At 52.3% G+C, this 23,364-nt stretch overlaps 1 protein-coding gene across 1 annotated transcript; it reads right to left on the reverse strand.

The window, feature by feature from the left end:
• Positions 1–694: 694 nt before the first annotated feature.
• DUSP4 (dual specificity phosphatase 4) lies at positions 695–17,423 on the reverse strand. The gene is made up of 4 exons (XM_061134480.1): positions 16,562–17,423; positions 6,599–6,744; positions 5,399–5,618; positions 695–4,774 (listed from the first exon to the last, which is right to left on the reverse strand). Exons 1-4 carry the CDS (start codon positions 16,992–16,994, stop codon positions 4,389–4,391), a joined length of 1,185 nt encoding a protein of 394 aa, XP_060990463.1. The 5' UTR covers positions 16,995–17,423; the 3' UTR covers positions 695–4,388.
• Positions 17,424–23,364: the final 5,941 nt, after the last annotated feature.

The raw sequence follows: 23,364 nt of genomic DNA on the forward strand, positions 1-23,364 counted from the left end.
TCTTTGATCGTAGCCCTAATCACTTGTGCTGTGTTTAAGATTGCCAGCCATCCTTATCACTCCATTCTGTGCCTGGCAGAAAGCAGACTCTCAAAAGCAAATATTGTATATTAACGCATATATATGGAATCTAGAAAGATGGTACTGATGAATCTGTTCTTAGGGTAGCAATGGAGATGCAGACATAGAGAAGAGACTTGTAGACACAGTGGGGAAAGGAGGGGGTGGGACGAATCGAGAGTAGCACTGAAACATATCCACTGCCACAGGTAAAACAGAGAGCCAGTGGGAATTTGTTCTATGACTCAGGGAACTCACACTGGTGCTGTGACAAGCTAGACGGGCGGGATGGGGTGGGAGGTGGGAGGAAGGCTCAAGAGGAAGGGGACGTATGTATACCTATAGCTAGTTTACGTTGATGTATGGCACAAACAAGCACAATGTTATAAAGCAATTATCATCCAATTAAAAATAAATATTTTAAAAAAGAGAGCAGACTCTCACATGAGGACATCTGTGTCTTACCCTTCACTTCTTCCTCTCTAAAAAATCCAGTTCTCAGAGATTTCCTCTCTGCCTTCACCTGCACCTTCCATGGTACTCAGGGAGCTCAGATTTGAGTGGCCCGTCTCCACAAGATTACCATCAAATGATTCGGATCTTCCAAGTCATCATATTGGCAGTTTTTCAGGAAAGGATAAACCAAGCCAGAGGTGGTCGAAAATGTATTTATTTTTCTTCAAATGATCTTTGTCTCAAGCAATAAATAAAAACAGACATGTTGACTTTTCTAAAAAAAAAAACCAAACAACAACAAAATTCCCCTAAACTATATACATCCTACAGAAATACAAGCATATCAAATGTAGAAATGACATCACTCTGAAAGATGGGGCTATTTACAGAAATTACAAGTATTGCATTGCTGTCTTGAAGAAGCCTCTTTCTCACATGACTCCTAAGCTCTAAGGGAGAGCAGGGTTCTCTTCAAAGACATGGCACTCTACAGCCTTTTTTTCTCCGGCTGCACCATGCAACATGTGGGATCTTAGTTCCCTGACCAGGGATCGAACCCACACCCCCTGCATTAGAAGCACGGGGCTGGACTGCTAGTGAAGTCCCTCTCCACACTTCTTGATAAACAGACAAACTTGCAAAGAAGAGCACTGACAGCCAGACACGTTCTTCAGTTCCTTACGAACCACAGATCAGCTTTTGAGGGGCGTAAAAAGGCACCTCGTCCAGGAGGTCTTAGGCCCCGGGAGCTCCTGACAGAAACCATAATGTCCCTCAGCATAGCTGGGACCATGCGGGGCCAGGGACAACTGTCTGCTGTGGTTTCTGCCACACAAGCCAGCTCTGCGTTACCAAGCCCTGGCCTCCAACAGCACCTTGCCATCTAGAAAGTTAAGTTTCCCAAGCTCGGTTATGCAGGGAAAGCACTTGGGGAGCTTTGAAACCTACTGATGCCCAGGTCCCTCCTCCAGAATTCCTGGTGTACCTCGTCTGGGCTAACGGGCAGCGAAGGCGAACCCCGACTTTACCAACAAAGGCTGGTGGCCAAACTCCGATCTCACGGCCCCCTCCCCTCACACTGAGATCACCCATCCCACCTCCCTCTGACCATCTTCCCAAAAATTTTGTATATTTTCTCATATAGAATCAGAATCAACTCTCTAGAATCAGGCTAGGATGGACATCTGAGGAAAATGGCCTCCAGTCTCTACAGATGATCCAGTGAGTCAATAGCACAGGTCACCATGGATCAAAGTGGCAAAGCTTTCTGACTGCGACAGAAATTGCATGTCACCAGAAATCACTTCATGGGAGAGACGCCTGTTGAAACCCAGTGGCCATTTTGAGGGACCTCATGGTGCCGTCTTCATTAGAGCTCTTTCTTCCAAGTCATCAAAGAGGCTTCTGATGGTAGAAGTAGACAGTGACCCCCAAATCCCCGATTCCAATCAAGCCCATTTCCTATTTGATTTCTAAGGGTTTGGGAACTCACACTGTTATCAAGTACAAAGGAAATGGCTTTATAAATAGTGGTTTGACACTGTGGACACAAGACTTGAATTGGAAAGCAGGGAAGAGACCCGATCGGGGCGGGTCCTGGGCTCCGACTGTCCAGGCAGCTGGAATCCGGTCCGGGAAAGCACAATACACAGATTTTGGCAAATGTACACTCATTCTGTAAAAAGTCAATCTGTTCTAAGCTACTTTCCCTCCCTCTTCAAGCAGTCCCTCCTGCGGACCTATCTGTCTGTGGGAACCCACACTTTTCCAGCAGCGGAGCCCATTTGACCGCATTCATCACAAAACATGAAGCAACTTCCAAGAATCAAGGAAGACAAGGGAACGTCCAGCTGAGCTGTCTCTCAATAGGCCCAGTGTCATGAACCATACCCCTTCACGTCTTCAGGAGGGGTTCAGCCAAGCAGCTCCCGGGAAAGGAGGGGGCCTTGGGCTTTTCTAAAAACAGGAAGTGGGAACTCTGGCCACACCCAAGACAAGGCCTGACAAAGGGAGGACAGATGATGCCAGGTTCATGTTTATGGAAGAAAATGTAAGGAACCTGGTCCCGTCTGGGACGTGGGGACAAGAAGGAGCACTCCAACACTATGCTGACATCGAGGCTTGAAGTTATTAATGGGTGAGCAGCAATTCGATCCTCAGAGGGCAAAAACAACCCCAAAAAGCAAAACCTAGAGCATGCTCTCATTTCTGGACAAGTTTGGGATTACTACTAACCTGGCATAGGGTGACAACACTGTCCACAATACTATAAGTTAAATAACCCGCGGTTAGTTCCCTCCTCCCTCCCCCCAAGCCCAACCCACCTGCTCCTTGTTCCAAAAGCCACTCCTCTATTTGCAAAGGCCCCCTGAAAACAGCATTATCTCAAGAAAGGATTCTGCTATGGCACGCTAGTGCCCATCCAGAAACCAGCTTCCCTGCAAAGAGTCTGCCTGACTCCTCACTCACGCTCTCTTGCTGTCCTAATCTTCCACAGGACCTCCAGTGGGGTGTCCACGCCCTTCTTTTTATTCACCTATTCACTTTACAGATATCCACCTACACCAGGAATCTTTTAAGATCACAAGAATTTGTTGGCATACTTCATTCCAAGCAAACCCCCTAAAATTAAAATCTCCGATTTAGGCAAAAGAGAGAGAAAAAAAAAATGGTGCTTCCACGTCCCTCTCCGGTCTATCTCTTGTTAGCTGGGTTCCCCAAGGGCCTTGGCAAATGATTCGCTGCAGGAAAATCTGAATTGCACCCAATTTTTTTTTTTTAGGAGCACCTTACACGATATGGCATTTATCACAGATGATATACAAGTCCTCGGGCAGGTCTAGGAGAAAAATGCTTCCACCGCCAAACTGAGTTACTGATCATCCGAATCGGTTGTATGGTTGCGGTTTCAAATCGCTTCGGTGGTCCATGTGCCCAAGAACCAACTTCAAAAATAGTCTCCAGTCCATATTCAAGGATGTGCTATCTGCGGATGTACACACCCACAGATTCTGGTATTCGCAATGGATGGAGGGGGTGGTGGAACCAATCTCCCACGGATACCCAGGGACAACGCTAACAATGTCCTCCCTTCCCTTTCTCCTCCTCCCACCCCACCCTGCCCCCTTCTCAGCGGTAGCAAATGCAAGCTGATCGTCATGCCATCTCAAATACACCACTTCTCACTGCGTTGACGTCTGCATGCTGCTGTGCTCCGCGGGTCCACACCAACATCAATATATTCTAAAATCACGGTCACTAGACTTTGTGTACTTACATACTCTGAGCAAATTCTCAATAAATACTTTTATTTATTATTAAGCGTAAGTATTCACCTGTTGGTGGTGACTTAGAAAGGAAAACCATGTCCTAAAAGATTTCTTCCAAAAAAAAAAAAAATTCCTGTAACTACGACAACAAAAGGACCAGCACACAGAAGCAGGCACTTCTGGTCAACTTGTTTTCGGCCCTGTCCCTCCCCCGCCACACGTCTCCCCCTTAATAAAACCGGGAGGGCACATTTGCCAGGATCTGTGGGTTTCCTAACTTCAAGCCTTACTGCTTTAAAAAAAAAAAAAGAAAAAAAAAATGAGGTAAGAAATTCCTATCTGAAAAGTAAAACTGACACAAACCAAGACCCAGGTCTTCCCTGCCTGCCGAGGAAGCCGTTATTGCTCTAAGTTGGAGTGTTTTGTCTGCGTTTAAATATGTATTCGAGGTCCTTATTGCCATTCTAGCTGGCCCCACGGTCGGCCAAAGAGAGATGGATGGAAGGAGCTTGGTCGCCAGGCGCCCTGCGGGTCAGTCCGGACCTGCTACCGGGCCACGGGCCCCCACCCGACGTGGGCTGGTGGGGGGGTGTTCCGAGGCTTCTAACAGCTGGGGGAGGTGGTGATGGGGCTGTGCAGGTAGGGCAGGCTGCTGGGGGCCGGGTGCACCCCCACGGAGACCGGGAAGCTGAAGACGAACTGCGACGTGGGCGTAGGGGTGGCCTTGCCCCGCTCGCGCAGCGGCCCCGACGGGCTGGCGGCCTCCACTGCGCAGGACGTGGCCAGCACCTGCGCCTCGAACTGCAGCAGCTGCCCCATGAAGCTGAAGTTGGGCGAGATGATGCTCCGCCGCTGCTTGACGAACTCGAAGGCCTCCTCCAGCCGCACGCGCTTCTTCATCATCAGGTAGGCCAGGCAGATGGTGGCCGAGCGCGAGATGCCAGCCTGGCAGTGCACCAGCACGCGCCCGCGGCAGTCCTTCACCGCATCTGGGGCAGAGAGCCGCGCGCCCGTTAGCGTCCCCAAGCCTCCGTCCGTCCCGCGGGGGGGACGAGGACGCTGGGGGAAGGATTGGAGAAGCGTTGGTCGGGGCCCTCCCTCTGAACCACGGAAGGAACAGCCCTCCGAGGCTGAGGCCGGGAGAGGAAACCCACGGGGCCAGGGAAGGCCGTAGGCTCTAGGTTATTTGGGAGACTTAACCAAACAAATGTGCCAGGCTTAGGAAATAGACATGCTAAAGCCGCGTGCCAGCACACAGAGAGAGCTTTTCATTTGCTGGAGCAAAAACAATGACCCAGTTCTCTCTGGGCCTTCCTCCCCACCCCAAAGTCTTATCTGCTTGGCAGGTGGGACATGAAGGCAAAGGTTCTTGGCTCTATCAGCCAACAGTGCCTGTGGCTTGATTAAGTCCATCTTCCTACCCCTGGGCAACTCAACACCCCAAGGGCCAGCCTTCCCACTGAGAAAGAGGGAAAATAGGCACCCTCTGGGCAGGGCCCTTCCTAAGTCCCTCCAGCTCCAAGTGGTTCCCTCTTCCCTCCCTTCCTGTCTCTGCCAGCCTTGCACCCAGCGCCCCATCCTTGAACCCAGCACCCTGGCCAGGGCCAGCCTACCGATGTACTCGATGGCCTCCATGAACCAGGAGCTGATGTCAGCCTTGTGGTTGTCCTCCACCGGGATACACTTGTACTGATAGTGTCCTTCGAAGTGGTTGGGACAGTCGGAGGAGACGTTCAGCAAGGCCGTGATGCCCAGGGCATCCAGCATGTCCCTGCGGGCCGCGTGATAGGCACTGCCGAGGTAGAGGAAGGGCAGGATCTCCACCGGACCCCCCTGCAGAAGGGGAGAACAGAGGGGCCCCCCCAAATATCATAAGTGTAAGACAGTGGGACAGAGGGCTGGGGTGGTGGGACGGGGAGAGGGAAACCAGTCTGGGGCGGGGGGGTGGCGCTTTCACAGGTCCTGGGAAGATGGCCTGTGGACCCAGCCCCTCCCGGTCTCCCCGTGTCCTGCTGGGGCTCCAGGAGGGAGTGATGCGCTCAGTGGGACCTCTCTGGCCTTGATGCTTGCTCTGCCTTGATGCTGGGCCCCCCTCTCTGGTTCAAGCAGCCCACCTCCCGCTGCCCCCAGTGACCAATGAAGCAGGAGACACAGCGCTGGCCTTGTTCCACTGTATGTGATGTGAGGAGCTTACACCTGCTACCACTATGCTACTTGCTGCAGATCAAAAACAGAGGCCAGAGCAACCTCAAAGACAAGAGAAGGGATCCTGGCAAAAGGAGGTTATGTTGGCTTTGCTGGTGACACTATTCTGAGGCAGATCAACACAAGTGATGTGGGATTTGGGGAGCAGAGTTGCAAGACCCCATCAATTTACTCCCATCTCTGTCTAAAGGAGAGGGCTGGAAGGCGCGTGCTTGTAAGAATCATAGTGGCATGAGCTGGTTTTCTTAGGAGAAACGTTGGTTGCCCACTGATGTTCACTTAGCATTTACAATTCGCTTATATGGGGAGGGGGGCGGTCAGCTCTGACTCTTTTGAATCAGGGCTGGGGTCTCAGCTTCCTACAGAGCAGCCCACACACATCTGGCCAAGTGCTTACTTGTCTGCACATAACTCTGGGAGCGAAGTCAGGGACTTGGGTCTTTATATTCTTTTTTTAAGGATAATGAGAGAAGGAAGGGGAAGAATTTCAAAGGAATAATGGATTCCACCTAAGTCGCACCCCAACACTCAGGGTTCATCAATTCACCCAGCATTGGGGCCCTGAGTCCTGAGCCTCTGACAAGCAGAAGTCTGATCTCAGCCCCCACCTGGTCGTGCAGTGGGGTTCCACAGGAGCTGCAGCTCAGGTCCAGGGACTCCGCCGTGCTCGGGGGCACGGCAGGTGGGATGGCTGCCAGGGCCTTGGTCTTGGAACAGAATTCTGGGTACTCGGAGGAGAACCTCTCATAGCCACCTGTAAAGGAGAAAGATGCTCGGGTTAATGGGGTCACTGAGCTAGCAGGAAACCAAACCAGGGGAGAACTTGAACCCTACCCTTCATAGAGGAGAGCTGTTGGGAAGCTAGGGCTGGTTGCACCTCCACTGGCCACTGAGTGGCGCTGTGGGCCCAGAGATAATGGCTAAGGAGCCCTTTTTCCAGAGATGGGGAGACTACCTTGGGGAAGAGCGCATCCTAAAAGCTGGAAGAAAAGCTTTAGGGACCAGACTTCTGTTTAGAATGCAGATACACAAAGGAGGATGTGCAGGGGGAGATGAAGAATGGATGCTTTCTTTACAGTGATGACAAAGAAAGAGGGAAGCGCCACTAGGGGTTTTCATGAGGCCACAATTGAGTCCTGGGACCCACAAAGATGTCTGTCATCTCCCAACTCCAGCTCTTCTTTTGGAGAGGTTCTCCAGTGTGGGAGAGAATAAAAAAAACTATTATCCTGGCACCAGCCCTTCTGGACCTCAGCATCAGAACAGATGCCAATCACACAGCCTCATGAACAGCTGTTCCATCAACAAGGGGCCAAAACGAGAGGAAACGGGCTTAAATCTAAACAAATCCCTCTTGCCTCATCCAGGTTTGGGGCACGGGAGGATTTCCTGACCTGAGAGTTGCTAAGCCCTGTAATAGTTCTCTGCAGGATCATCTTCCGGGGAAGGGAGGTCGTTTAAGTAAAAGGAGACAAATGGCCAACTTCTGTGGAGTAGCGTTAGTGCCATTCAGGCAAGGGCGGCTGGGCAGGGGTGGGCAGAGACGCAGGCAGAGGCGGACAGGGAAACACACCAAGAAGAGATCAGCCTGTGTCTCTGATTTTCTTGTGCACTCTGGGACTCTTTGCGGGAAACTTACCATCTATTATTGTCAAGGTTTGGCCCTGCTTGGTTTTTTTTTTGTTGTTGTTGTTGTTGTTGTTGGTTTTTGTTTTGATGTGGACCATTTCTGGAGTCTTGATTGGATGTGTGTTGGGGGCTTCCCAGGTGGCACAGTGGTAAAGAATCTCTCTGCAGTGCAGGAGACGCACGCAGGTTCAATCCCTGGGTCAGGAAGATCCCCTGCAGGAGGGCATGGCAACCCACTCCAGTATTCTTGCCTGGAGAGTCCCCTGGACGGAGGAGCCTGGCGGGCTACAGTCCACGGCGTCACAGAGGCGAACACAACCGAGCATGTATGCACTGCTTCTGTTTTGTATTTTGATTTCTTGGCCCTGAGGCACATGGGATCTCAGCTCCCCAAACAGGGATCACACCTGCGCCCCCTGCGTTGGAAGCTGACATCTCAACCCCTGGATCAAGAGGGAATCCCCCTGCTTGTATTTTTATTTTGCAGTTACTATTGGACCAAAAATAGATTATAAATGAACTTAGCAGGGTCTGCAGGTTGTGGAACAACCACTCAACGGATGGTCGCCTAGGCAGCTGGCCCGTTACACCTTTATGACTGACAGGATGGGTGCCACTGTTCTCTAGCCCTAACCATTCACAGCAATTTTCCAACATGTGATGGTTAGTCAATTCCTTGCCCTGAATCCCAACCCTAGACACTACCGCTTGGGAGGGGAAAGAAAACGATCCTTTGCCACATCGTAAGGCTTCCAGAAACAGGGCAGACATTTTTTCCTCTCTAAGCGGGAGGCTCCTGGTTTCCCTCCCCCAGGCTATAAATGGCCATTTCTTGGTCACAGGCCCTCGATCCTGCTGAGTCATAATGACCAGCCTCCCTGGAGGGAAAACCTGCTGGAGGGCCCAGTCCTGCCGTCTTCAGTGGTGCTAGTGGCCTGAGTGGACTTCTTGTCACAGGAGCAGCCCTCCCTTTCGCCTATAAACCTGCCAACGCTTCCACCCCAAACGCAGGCTATGGGCAAGGAGAGCCAGCAAGGGCCTTTAGCTGAAGCCCCTGTGATGGGCCTCTGGGATGGAAACCTGGGGAAATGCTGCCCTTTGGAGAAAGTAAAAGGAGAAGTGGGTCCATCTACAAACCGGTGTTGATTGTCTATATGAAACACCATCACTTGCTATTCTGTACTTCCAGGGGATCTGAAAAGTTGAGTGAAAGGATCTATGTGTTTGTTACATAATTTGAGCTATGAAAATGCATCTCAAAGAGATACAAGACGTTGAGGGGTGCCCTCCAAAAAGCTCATCACCTGGACGGGCAGGCCAGCAGAGTCACAGGAGGGTTAGGGCAAGGCTCCAAGATCATAGAGAAGCAGCAGATCTGAGGGCAGAAGGAGCCAAGGAACCTCAGTGGTAGAAAGAACGTTCTTCCCGCTGCTGTGAAGGCTCGGAGCAGGGCATCAGACGGAAGGGAAAGAGCTCTGGGTTGAATGCCAGCCCTGTGAATAAATCATGGGCTGTGCAGCCTGGAGACATCTCTGAACCTCTCTGAGCCTCCTCCTCATTTGTAAAATGTAATGAAACTTCCAAGTCAGTCTGGGGACTGACCGGAACAGCCAGTGCGCTGTGCCTGGCCCCAGGGAGACATGCAATGAACATTTCCTCCTTTGGTACCTAAGGGGACTCCAGCTTCACTGACAACTTGTCACACTCTGGACAGCTTTCTCCTCCTGGGCTTTCCTTCTTTTTTCCAGTGGGCATCTGGAGAGCTGGTAGTTAGGCGGCAGAAGAACAGGTACCAGGCACTTCCTGAGTGTCATGGCCCCTGCCCAGTCAAGGACATCTGCTACCTCTAGGGCTGACCATCCATCAATCCCCAGGGAGCAGCAGAACCCTGGAGGGGTCCCCAGCCTGTAACTGACCCTGGGGGTGTGGCAGGTGTAGGGGATGGGGGAGGGTGCAGGCGAGACCAGACCAGGATTGAAAGGGGGGCTACCTGTCATCTCCCCAAGGCTGCACGTAACAGGACAGAGAGAGAATGCAAAACGATCACTGAAAAGTCCGTTTGCTCTGGAGATCTTCAAAGAACAAGCAGAAAGGAGCTAAGTGAAGAAGAAGAGTCGTTCAGGAGACAGGAGCAAAGGGAGGGTAGCGTCCCTGACATGGGAGCAACGGAAAGGATTTCCCTCCGGAGCTGTCATTAGCTGTGAGGGATCTGTGACGGGTAGTTACAAGGAGCATCACCAAAGGACCTCCTTTTGAGGCTAAGAGCTGCAGTCAGGCCAGGACTTCAGACGATAGAACACACCCTCGTGGAGTCGGGAGCTCTCGGGTGATGCAGTGCAGATACAGGAGTGCAGGTCAGGGGCCATTCAGCCCACACCCCACAAGGCCACACCCCAGGAAGCCATCTCCCATCCAGGTTAATAAAAATGACAGACCCTCTTAAAAGGAAATGTTCATTATGTGTCAGGCTCTTCCCACCCTGGTATCCAACCAGCAGCCTTGGAGGAAGGCGTGCCGATTTAACAGCATTTAACAGAAGAGAAAACTTGCATGGCGGCCCCACGTAAGGGCATTCAGCCCACAGAAGGGGCCTCAAAGTCACTTGGAACCTGGTCATCAGGAGCCCATCCTGGTGCTTGCCCACCGCTGCTTCTCCAGTGGCCCTTCTCTAAGCCCCCTGCCACCCCCCCACAGTGGTTCATCACTCTAGGAAAGAATTTTGATGCAGAAATAGAAAGAATGTGAACAGGGCACTGCTGACATTTCACTGAACTCTACTTCTCTCTGATGCTTTTCGAACTCCAGGTAGTTACGGAGGAGTCGTGACCAGCATTTTTTAAATTTAATGAAACAGAATAAACAGCGTGAAAGCACTGCATTTATGGACGGTATAATTTCATGGCACTCTGGTTTCACAGCGATGGTCCCCCATCACAGGGACTTCCCTATGGGCACTGAAAGGCACTTACTTGCTGGCTCTTCTTCTCCCAGACTGTACATGGCACGTGCTGCAGGGGGGCACGACCCCGGAACAGGGGGACAGACACCTGGCCAGGCCAGGAGCTGCTGCGGGACACCACTCATGCTTACATCTCTTGGGGGGAAATGTATTTTAAGAGCTCAAATTATGTAATAAACACATGGATCATTTCACTTTAAAAAAAAAAGGTCAGATCCTCTAGAAGTATATAGAGTAGCCCTACAGGAGGCCCTGATGGAAACGAAACTCAGTTTCTTATGTGGGATGGCAGGGAAGAAGACTGCTTTCAGCCTCTCCCCTCAGCGCCTCCCTTCCCAGCTCACATCTGTGCATGTACCACAGCCACAACCCTTCCAGCAAGAGCGAGATTTATTTGTATTTTTTTTTATCTTTGACCACCTCCTGCAGTATGCAGGATCTTAGTTCCCCGACCAGGGATAGAACCTATGCTGCCTATACTGGGAGTGCACAGTCTTAGCCACTGGACCACCAGGGAAGTCCCAAGAGCTAGATTTAGATCTCCAAGCTTTATCCAGAACTCATGAGAGGGAAAGTTTATTGCCACTGCAGACATGGTGGGGTGGGATGGGGGAGCTTCTATCCTGTGGCCTTGGAGCTATGTGGGGGGGGGGGGGGAGGCAGATGGGTGCAGAGGAGCCCCAGCTCTGACTATAGGAGCCGGAAGAGACACATTCCTTCCTACGCCCCATTTTCCACCCTCAGAACACAAGGATTCCAGACGCTGTCTTCTCCAAGTTCCAACATTCTGTGCTCCTGAATGGTCATGAACTGACTTGCCGATTATCAACTGACAGCAGGTATGTTTCCACCAGACCTGTGTATTTCCACCTTCTAAACACAATCTCACAACACATTCGTCAGTGAATTTCCCACCATTTTTTTTCCCCTACGTCCTGTTGCATGTTAATTCAGTAACAGATATGCTGACTAATTTTGACCTGTTTTTCCCATGTTCTTATTTAATAATATACCTTCTAGCCTCAAAGCTCTCATTTTCTCATCTTAATTTTAAAACCGGAGTGTCTGGAGGGGGCGGGGCAGAAAGGACTATAATTTTCTACCCAGCTTCCTTGAGGAATAACTGCACCTACGGTTCAACTGTGTTCTTTTCGTCTTCTCACACGGACAGCAAGGCGGTTTTCAAAGTTGACAGACCTGCTCAGGCGGGTGGGGCGGGGGGTGATGTGTGCCGAAGTCCTTTGAAAGGACAGGCTGCTATAGTGCCCATCATCTCGCCGTGATAGGACTCTTAATGGGGTCTGTGATGGAAGGACAGTCTCTTGGTGGTGACGATGGTCGCGGATCTTAACGTGGCTGCCACTTTTCCCCTATTACCCTCTCTACACTCACAATATCAACCTGCTCACAAACAGGGCTCATGGGCTTGCTGTCCTGGGACATCTTATCAATACCAAGCAAACACTGCCCAGCAGGCAAAGTCTGGGGACGTCTGAAGGTCCTTTGGCTTTGAGAGCTTCCAAGACTTCCGGTTTACATCCGTGGGCTCCTCATCTCGGGGTTACCGGCCGAGACCTCTGAGTCCTGGGTCTGACACCTCTGGTGTCCCGAGCAGCTGCTGGACACCCGAGGTCACACCTGAGGCTCGATCTCGTTTGCAGCCCCTCCCGGTCCTTCTCTGCCATCTGCTCCCTTCAGCAATCTGGCTTCCGTCTAGTCTAGATTTCTTCCTCCCCAGCTTCCTCTTTGTTAAACGGGAACTGCCTTCCAGGAAGGAAACCAGCTATCTGGTTTCGGATGTTCTGATTTTTTTTTTAAGGAATTCCTTGGCTCTTTAAAAAGGCCACCTTTCTCCTCTCAGTTCTCTGTGCAGCCCACCTTGGGGAAGGGCAGCCTACCTTTCCTATAAGCATCCAAGACAAGCCCAAGGGAGGTGAGATGGATTTTCTGACAATCAGGAGTCACTCTCAGTTTACACCTATGCCCTGTCTTTAGTCGCTTGTGTGGACTGGAAACATCCAGTGCAGATGATGCCAAGAGTGGTGACTGCCTCATTCTTTATAACTCTTGAAAGTCTCACACTAAGGGTTAGGAATTACCCTTAAGGCCTACCCTTACCTTTATGTTTGTAACTCTAACAGTCCTCAGCTCTCCTGGGTACTGTGTCCTGTTTGCGAGAAGAAAAGCCAGTTCTTTTGCCTTTGGGTGAAAGAGCTGCCCTTAGCATCCCCCAGGACTTGCCATTTGGTGCCACTGACCTGGAAATGGGGATGGGCAGGGCAGATGGACATAGAGAAAAGACAGAACACAGCTGCCTGAGCTCTCATGCCTGCCCAGAGCTCTCATGATGGGCCTCAGTTGCTGTTTGCACTGAAGGTATCATGTCAGGTCTCTAAAATCAAGCTTGGGGACTATCGGGTATGTGACTTCCAACCTGGAAGGAGAAGTTGGAGTATCTTGATCTTCCCAATTTCTCAAAACAGCTCCAGGATGGCTTTTAAATCAGAACTTGAGTAAGAACTGACAACAGTCACATGTTGAAAAAAACTTTAGACAGAAGAAAAAGTAAGATAATGTTTATGTACCCGAAATCTTCTGTGTAACAGACTGATCTCTTATTTGGGGGATGTGGAAAGTAAAGAATGACTTCTATTAAGGTTAAAAAAAATGCTTTTTGTCTTTCTCTACTGGGGGGAGGGGGTCTAAAACCCTAATCCAAGGATGTATGAAGGAAAGAGAAAGGGATTTCAAAAGAAACGTGTACTATAATTAAATATGAAAAGCTGAAATCTCTAAACTGTCCCAAAATGCCTTACAGGGTTTTCAATAAAATGAGTTTTACCCCAGTGGGAAGATTAACTAGCCAAACGATCAGAAAATGTAGTGATTTGGGTTACTGCTTTTAGCAAACCTTGGGTATTATTCGGAATTGTAAATGCCAGCCCCAGCATTGCCTTGATACTCTTAACTATGAATTCCTGCCTGTGGTATTAGTTATTAACTACCTGCACTATATAACTAATTGCCCTTCAAAGTGGCAGAAATAGAAAAATCAGCTGTTTAAATGCAGTTAATTGGTAAAAGCCCATAGCTTGTGACCAGGAAGGGTAATAGAACTTCTGAAAATATCCAGCTGTTTTTACTGTCCTCCCAGGATGGCAGATATCAACAGTCTTCCACAGGCTTAATGTCTGACCACTTTTACTCCTCACCCACCACCACACCTGAAAAGTCACACAGAAGGCCCCACTGGCCGCAAAATAAAAGGAACTTGGGGGGTGAGGGGAATCATCCAAATTACCCAACCCCTAATCAATTCAGGCATTTACTAAAGATAATATAAGCGGCTTTAGTTTCCTGCCCCCAGGGCCTCCTGCGAGGAACCCACGTTTCCTGCTGTTGCTGGCTTCTGCACTGGCCGCCCCCAGGCGCACCTCCCCGCAGCGCCAAGGGAGCCTATTTCCTTCTGCCCTCACTGCGGGGTGCCTTTGCAGGGAAAGGCAAGGAGAAGGAAGAGGAACTGTGTGAAGACCGCCTCTGCTTAGCACCTAAATGAAAACAAGCTGAGCTGAATAGAATATGAACCAGTTAACCTCAAAGATGTTCTATCACCACTGCAGAACAAGCTGGAAGGAGGTACCCTCCCTCCCCACAATCTCTGAATTTAGGCGGTTGCTTCCAAAGGCAGGCTCCCTGTGCTTAGAAAGACCCAGTTGAACCTCTCCTGGCCCCTCCCGGGAGGGCCTGTAAAGAGAAGTTGGACCCCACGCCCAGGCCACGACCCTCCCCAGCTCAGAGGTTGCTGTCTTGGAGAGGCTGCAAGCGGTCTGCCCTGCGCGCTCCGGGTCAGACAACAGGAGGCAGTGCAGGCCTCGGGAGGAAACAGCCCTTAAAGCACTCCTTTTCCTTCGGCCAGGCACCTCGCCAACCGCCTGGGGACTGCCGACCCCACAGACTAGCATTTGCCTCGCGCCCGGCGGCCGGCCCGCGCGGCGGCTCTCGGTACAGATCTGGCTCCGGGCTCTCCTGGCGGGATTCGGGGGGAACCAGGCAGGTGCCGTGAGCCCAAGGAGGGAACCTTAAAAATCTGCTTCTCTCGCCGGGAGCGGGGCCTAAGTGCGCGCCCGGAAACCCTAGGGCGGTCCCCTCTGGATTTCTTCCAGGAAAAAAAAGAAAACAAAACGAACCCAGACGCCACGTGCGTCTGCTCTGCCTCGAGAAGGGTCCTGGGTTCCGGGGCCAAGCAGGCAGGCGCGCAATCGGGGTCCAAATCCGTAGCGATCGAGGTGAGCACGGCTCGGAGAACACCGCGGCCAGCCCATGCCACTCGAAGGGGCTTTCGTCCCAGAGAAATTTCTCTCATCGCCCCTACGTGCGCCAGCACCACGCACGGGAGGACGAGCGGCGTGCTCTCCTGCGGGGACCCCATCCCGGCGCTCCACCCGGTCCGGGGCCGCGGGCCTCCTGGCACACCTCGGCGCCGGGGCAGGGCCCCTTGGCCCCTGCGCCCAGGTCGCCTAGCTTAGCGCCGGGTCCTTCCGGTGCAAGGCCCTTCCTGGCACTTTCCCTTAAAGCGCTGCGAGGAGAAGGGAGGAGCGATGAGCCCCATCAGAGGTGCCAAAGGCCGCCCTCGCAGAGAAAGAAAAATCAGCAAAATCGCCTTAGTGGTTCAACCAAAGGTCAACAGCATTTCCCCAGCAGCTGACAGGTCAAATGGCCAGGAAACAACTGCCGAGAACAAAGCCCCCCGCTGTTCACAGGGGCCAGCCCGGCCCCCCGGCTCCGAGCGGTGTGGTCGTGCTTTTTGGAAGGGGCGGTGGGGAGAGGTTTCCGCCGCGCCTCCCGCCCCATCTCCCTTCCTCTCGGGTGAGCGGGTCCGGAGAGGAAGGGCAGGAGGGAGGGGGCCAGGGGCGCCGGCAGGGAAAGGGGCGGCCCTTTGATGGCGGGGGTTCGAAACGCCTCCCTCGGGTCCAGGGGCGGCCAGGACCCGCAGCGGGCTGAGGAATGCGCGGAATGTGGCGCGGGTGGAAGGGGGGAACGCAGCGCCGCAGGGCCCCAACGACTCGCCCGCTCCCGGCCCGGCCCGGCAGGTGCGGCCGGCGTCCGGGTCCTTCCAGGTACTTGGGTAGCCTTAGGCCCTTTTGGAGTTTCCGACTTGCAGATTTGATAAGACCTCCCCTCCCCTAGAGTTTCGCACTTAAGCACGCGCCGCCATCTGAGAGTCTTGAGTCTGAACAAAAGGTCGTTACTTCTCAGCTGCCTTCATTTAAGAGGCATCGTCCCGCTTGGCGACCCCCGCAAATACTCGGACCTCCAGCCTCCGTCCCCGGAGCTTGGGCCCTCCGTCTCCGGAGCCTGGGTCTAGCCCGAGGTGGGAGGGGTTGGCCACCCTTCCTGGTGAAGCTCGGAGTTGGGCTGCAGGAGAGGAGATATGGATTTTCTCCACATCAAGCCCGCAAGCTGACCCTCGTTTTTGCATTTATGAACGGCTGCTTTCCAGCAGGAGCCGCAGAACCGATCGCACCCCGGCGCTCACTCTCCTTCCCTCTCTTCCCCACGTCTCGAAATCGGTGCGGGACCCGGCCACGCCAAACCAACAGGCCTAACCTGTCCCCCACCTCCCGCGTAGTGGCACTTGAGAGCACTTCCCTGGACTCGAAGGTGGAAAAGCTGCTGAGTCGCTTCTCCCTCAAGGCCAGACCGTTAGTGGGTGTAAACAAATGCAGAATCGCCAGGAAGGGTCCGGAATTGCAGGTGACTGAGCCCTCACCATCTCTGAGGAATTCAGGAGCTCGCGCTTCCACACAAACGCACAAAATCCTTGCACACCAGCGCGCACACCAACACGCACAAAAGAGCGCGCGGGGGGATCCCGCAGCCACGAATCCCCCCCAGGCACATCTTCTCCTGCCCACTAACGCGCAGGCCGCCCAGCTCCGCCGCACCGACGACCCTCCAGCTCGCGCCCGGCGCCCGCGTTTACCTTTCAGCAGGCAGATGTCGGTGCGCTCGGCGTTGCGACGCAGCGCCTGCACCACCAGCGACACGGTGCTGTCCTCGCGGAGGCTCTCGGCGCGCGGGCTGCGCTCGTCGTAGACGATGACGGCGGAGTAGAGGCCGGAGCGCAGGCGGGCGCGCACCTCCTCCTCGGCGGGCAGGATCTGCTCCAGGCTCACGGAGCCCTTGGCCCGCCGCCGCACAATGGTGTTGCAGCGCACGTTGACCGAGCCTCGAATATAGCCCGCGCTGTGCGCCAGGAACGGTCTGCAGTCCAGCAGCAGGCACTTGCCGCCGCTCAGCAGCCCCAGGGCGCCGTGGCTGCCGCTGCCGCCCGCGCCGCCGCCGTTCTCGTCCCGGTTCATCAGCCTTTTGAGCACGCTGCAGTCCATCTCCCGCAGCTCGTCCACCGTCACCATGGTCGCCGGGAACCGCGTCTGTTGGGCACGCGAGGAGGCGAAAGACGCCCGGGCGAGCTGGGTTCCAGGAAGGGGTGAGCGGGGGGCTACGAAAGGGCGCGCGCGGGCAGAAGCGGCCGCAAACTTGGCCCCTAGGGGCTCTCACTGGCGAACCTCTTTTCCTGGGTTCCCCCTTCCTCCGGCAGGTTCTCGGTTACATAGCAGTCTGGGCGGCCTCGGGCGCCGGGCAGCACGATGCCAAGGGGCAGGGGGCAGTGGAGTGGAGTGTGTTTACGGGAGAGGTACGAGGGCTCCCTTCTGTTGTCGCCTCTATTGTATTTTGCCCGTTGCGCTGCCGATCCGGCCGCCGTTCCCCCACGAACTGCCGGAGCTCCGCGCTCTGCCCCAGCCAGAGTTTCCTCTCCTCGGCGTATAGATTTATTAATGCTCCTCGGCTCTCCCCCGGGAGGGGGCAGATGCATTACTACCTCGCGAGGCTCCGCCTCTTTCCATTCTCGGCCGCGAGCCCTGCTCCGCCCCCCGCGCCCGCTCCCCGCCCCCCGGCGGCTCCCCCCGCCCCTCCGGCCCCACCTCCTCCGCGCGCCCCGGCGCGTGAATGGAGTGCCGGCCGCTCGCTCCTGGTCACGGGGACGCGACGTCACAAAGAGCGGAGTAAACAGGGCGCGCGGCGGTCGCCGCCAGGCCCATTCATAAAACCGAGACCTAGAGGAAGAGGGAGGAGGCCTCCGACCCGCTGGCGAGCGGCTCCGCCGGGACTTTGTGAATGGAGCGTGGCGGCGCCTCTCCCCAGCCTGCGCGCGCGTCCAGCCCGACCCGAGTTGCCTTGCACCGCCGCCTCGGTGGTGGCGGCGATGATCCGCGGAAAAAAACTGCCAGCCGAGAAGCTGGCCTAGCGGAGGGCCGGACTCGGTTTTGAGCTTTCATCGCGGTTTACCTCCGCGCTTCCCCCTTGCCAGCCTCGCAGGTGGCCCCCTCGTATCCAGGGGACTGGGAAACGCAGCATCGCAGCCGGCCCAGCCAGGCCCTCCTCGCCCCAGGCTTACGGAGCGCGTTCGGCCCGCTAGGCGTTTTTGTGTTTTGTTTTTGGTTTTTTTTTTCAATTGCAGTTCCTCAGACTTTAGCTTCTGCCTTAGCCTGATCGATTTTCATCTTAAGGTATCAAATCAGTTTCATAGCTCCCGAGGAACGTGGGCAAACCCGAATCCAGAAGATGAAAGAGAAAGCCCTCGCGCCCCGAAGCCCGGTAATAGGAGTGAAGTGTTGAGTTTGTTGCTTTACGACCCAGAGGGAGACATTAATTGGATCCGGAATGTTGTTCCCAAGGAGGAAGGCGGAGTGCCACTCCCTTCCACGCTTCCTAAAGATGTTTATTTAACCCTGATGGGGGGATTGGGGGGCGGGGGGCAGACATTTTCGGCTTTTGGAAAAGTCCTCACGCCTCTCGTACTAGTGTGAATTGTCTTTCAGGAAATGACAATTAGGGTCCACATTTGGTGCGAAACTAGACCCTGAGAAATTGATGCGTAAAGAATTTAATACGTCCCAGGGCTGATTCGGGTTTCTTTGCATCCCTCTTTCCCGGTCCGGTCTCATTTTCCGCGCCCCCGCTTTTACTTATGCATTTAATTTCCCAGAGGCCGCTTTTGGCAGGGGGTGCGTGCGCGCAGCGGTGGGGACACGACAGAAGCCAAAAATGATGCGTCCGACATCTTGCCAAGTCTTGTTAGTGAGAATTAACCACCGAGCAGGGAATTACGGGACTCGCTCGGGGCCCTGGTGGCAGCGGGGTCGAGTCTTCTGCTCCCGGCCGGCGGAGGCGACAAGGGCCGGTGAACCCGCTCCCTGCCCTGACTCGGCCTTCCGCTCTGCTTTTGTTCCCCGCGGAGCGGATCTCCAGGGCTGTCGCCTCCGGCCCCCAGGGCCACCCCTTCACTCCTCAGCCCGGCCTCGGCGGCCGCCTCCACCTCCGAAATATACAGCTCTCCATTCCCTCTCGCAGCGTCCGGGCTCCCGGACCCCAGGCCCAAGCCGAGTGCGCCAAAATAGCTCTGCGATGTACTGATCCCGTCTCTATATAGAATTTACTATTTTATTCATCGTGGACTGGCGGGGGGGGGGGGGGCGGGGGGGCGGCGGCACTAATTTTAATTGTTTAAGCCACTACTTTATTTAGACTACTCAGTTTCGGGTTCCCCTTGACATTTGGCGCACGAGGAGCGGCCACTACTGAGGACCCAGTGAGGCCGCGGGGCGCTCCGGCGGGGAGGTCACCAGTCAAAGGTTTGCTGCTTGGCTTCTCCGCTGGGAAGGGGACTGTACTCTCTCCCAAGGCTTTTGTCCGTTTTCTCGCTTGCTGATGTGGTCGTGAGGCTCTGTGTAAAGACTTGCTGTCCCTGGCACACCAGGAACGCGCCCTTTCCAAGGAGCCCCCCGCGCGCCCACCCCGGCTTTCCCGGGACGCTCTTGGGCAGCCCTGGAATCCGCTTCCAGAAAAACGCCGATGCCTTTACAAGGACTTAAACTGGACATCTCTTGGAAGAGCCTCTCAGTCGGAGGCAGGTCCGGGCGAATTGCACACGTGTCGCAGGAGCTGGGAGACGTCCCCCAGAGGCACGGCCGGGCTCCGCTAGCCTTTGTCTGGCATAAGCCGGGGGCGCCTCCGCGTCCGCCTGACCCCCCGCCCGGCCCTCACGTGGCCCGTAAATAACAGGTCCGGAGGCAGGAAAATGCCCACCGAACAAAGACTTGCTTTCTGCACCTGACGGTAATCCGCGGTGGCAAAGCCCGTAAATCCCGCAGGCAATTCACACGGAAGGGGGCGTGGGCGGGCGCGTGTGAGTGTGTCTGTGTCCACGTGGGCCCGCCCGCGCCTGCGCGCCCGCAACCTGGAGGCGAGCCGCAGCATCCAATTCAAGTGTTTAAGCCCAAATCCTTTTGCATTACCAACGCGAATGCCTGATATTTGAAAAAAGACTGGGGAAAAAAAAAATCCTTTCCCTTCAAATCAGGAATTAGCTCTCGGTTATGTGAGTTTCAGCCAGCAAGATTTAAATTTTGTTTTTTATCTGGGTTCTCTGTAAGCACCCTAGATAATTTTTTTTTTATTTTTGTTATTATAAGTGTGTGGGCCATTTGCTACACAAATAAATACAATGTAAGGGATCCTCGATGCTAGCTATAGAGGTGATAAAACTTGTCTCCAGTGAGTATGCAGGCCGGGGCGGAGGGGTTGGTGGGGAACCTTAATCAGTTTACAGGAGAACCTCCTGAAACAGCTTGTTTCCAAGATCTTGGAGAAAACAAGGGCATTTGGAAGGAAGACACTGAATGTCATTTCAAAGTTAATTTGATTAAGGAAGGCATTTCTTCGGGAGCTGGAATGGGATTGCCCACTGGAGAGAGATTTTATTTATACTCAGCAGGAAACCTCGGGGGTGAAAATACTTTAAACATTCACTGTGACATGTAAATCCAACTTCTCTTTCATCAGATAGTCCTCAGACCGACCTTATTAGTCACTGTTAGGCCTGGCAAAACCCTTGTTCTTGTTTAAGAACATTTCTTTCCAGTTAGGAAGTTGTGTGATCTGGGAATTTAAAGCCCAGAGCAGGATCCCCTGAGAGGACTATCTATGGCTTCTATTCTGGTTTTGATGCCAACCTCTGACTCACTGCGCTGTCTCCAAGTGCCTAAATAAAACTTGCCTGAAAAATCACTAATGAATTAAAGTGATGATGAAAAGAAGAGTTATGTGGATTCCTCTTTACTGAGTGGATCCCTCTCACCTTGCTTATTACTCTCAAGTGGAACAGGAGTCGTCCTTTTGGCATAGAGCTGTTGGCTAGGTTTCTTAGATCAGCTGATTGGGGAGCTTCCACCCTAGTAATGAGAATGCTCAAAAGAACTGAGAGGCTGTCTCATGCTCCTCAAGGGAAGAAGTCTGTACATATTGTGTGTTCTTAGGTAACAGGTATAGATGAATTAAAGAATGTCTTGTCCTTTGCTGCCCACCTCTGCTTATCAAGTCAGGACTCAAAAGCAATGGAAGGTCTTCAGTGTTGAGAATGAACATCACCAAACAACCTCAAAAACAGCCTGAAGGGTTTTTTAGTCCTGACTTTCTCATAGATTTGTTCAGTAACCTCCATTTATTTTTCTAGCCATAGTACTGTAGCACTTGCTGATGATTTAAAGTGCTAGGTTTCTAATCCAGGGTCTCTGCAGAAAGCTTTTAATACATTGCTTCACCCCATACTTTATTTTAAAAACAATTCAATCTAGGCTATGCCAGCATTTAACTTAGTGATCTTGGGCAAGATAATCTCCCTGGAGTCCAGTTTCTTCATCTGCAAAATGAAGAGTTTGGGCACGATTGATTTGTCAGAGCCAGTTCATTTCCAACCCTGTGTGACTCTGAATTGGAGAGCTCTCTGCCTGCCTGAAATAACCACCTTCTCTCTCTCAAAGCCAGGCACTCTGAAATCCACAAGTCACAGCACAGTCTCTGCCTCCTTCCTGTCCCTCATTTGCTTAACGTTGGTCATTTTAATTTATATGTTAAGTCAAGTGCTAATGTCCCCAGCTTCTTAACAAAACTTCAAGTTTTGAAAATCAAATTTTGAAAGCAAGTGTTCCACATAGGAGATAAAAAGTGGGCTCAGATTTTTGGGGGAGTTCACTCCAGCTGTGAATATTTTAATATTCATTTATTTGACACACATGTTAAACTCCATGGGGGAAACAAACTTGTCTCAAACACTGTGCCTTCAAAGAGTTTATGATCTGTTTGGTTTAGTCAGGGTGTGATTGTTGCAGTTTGTTATTGCAGGGCAGAATCAAATATCTTTAGGAAAGAACAAACACAATGCCAAGGGGATTCAGACAAGAAAGAGGTTGAAATGTTTTGTGAGATCCATAGGGAAATGGAAGAAAAAGGCCACTGTGAATAAAATGAATTTCATCTGTTTAGATGTTATCCTTGATTTCTCTTGGTTGGTCCCTATTCTTTTTTTTTTTTAAGCTATCATTCCACCTCTGACATTCATTCTGTCCTTGAGCCTTGTGTCTTTTCCTTTCATCTGTTAACTTCTCTCTTCCCCAGTGGGTTTGCCTGCTGAAAATAGATGAGCTCTTGGTCTGAAGCTGCAAGGGAGCCAAGATGATGCAAAAGTTCTGTAGAAAATATCGGCCATGGACAGCGAGCCGACCCAGATGTAAGGTGACCCGAGTGTGGGCCTGACTCTAGGTTGCGCTGTCCTCTTCAGCAAATCAATTTTCTACATCTTAATTTTACCATCTGTAGAAGTAGGGAAAATAATGTACTTATTTACTTTTCTCAGGACAGCAACATATCTAAATCACTTTCCCAGGAATCCTGCTGTGAACTTCTTTTCCAAACCAAATATTAGCATAAGTGGTCAGAAAAGATTTTTGGAATTGTGAGAGTATATATGTATATATATAATTTAAAAATTCTTACCAAGAATTAAGCATTAAATCACATTTATGTATTTTCTAAATGTTTTTTTTGAAAACAATAAAACAACCCTAAATTAAGACTATCACAGGAAACCTGGGACTTTGTGGCATTATTTCTTCACTGGTGAAATAGCGTGTGCTCAGTCACTCCAGTCTTGTCTGACTCTTTGCTACCCCATGGCCTATAGCCTACCAGACTCCTCTGTCCATGGGATTTTCCAGGCAAGAATACTGGAGCAGGTTGCCATTTCCTCCTGCAGGAGATCTTCCCAACCCAGGGATCGAACCTGAATCTTCTGAGGCTCCTGCACTGGCAGGCAGGTTCTTCACCACTCAAGCCACCTAGAAAGCCCCATTGGTGAAACAGTAGAGGAAGTAAAGTTTATAGAAGACCCCTGTCATGCCACCTGTTTGCTATCACAGCCCCTTGTCATCATTATCCACTGAAGTCTCCATAGTCATTCTGCAGAGGGTCCCGGACGCAATCCTTCCTGCCCAATGATGTAACAAAGGGAGTGTGTGTCCTGCCTTTCAGATGGTTTAGCTGGACTCTGCTTCCACATTTTGGCCTAATTGAAGTCTTTTTGTGTAATGGTTGGTTCATTCTCTTCATAACTGTATAGGAGAGACCAAATATCTTCCCTCAACTCTCTTAGCTTTGTACCTGGAACAAATTAAGCTGACAAAGACAGGCTGTGCCTGTGTGCGCTCAGTCACTTCAGGCATATCTGACTCTTTGTGACTCTATGGACTGTAGCCCTTTAGGCTCCTCTGTCCATGGGATTCTCTAGACAAGAATACTGGAGCAGGTTCCCATGCCCTCATCCATGGGAATCTTCCTGACCCAGGGATGAAACCTGAGTCTCTTATGTCTCCTGCCTTGGCAAGCGGG

This window comes from Dama dama, chromosome 32 (genome assembly GCF_033118175.1).
Source record: "Dama dama isolate Ldn47 chromosome 32, ASM3311817v1, whole genome shotgun sequence".
NCBI lineage: Eukaryota > Metazoa > Chordata > Mammalia > Artiodactyla > Cervidae > Dama > Dama dama.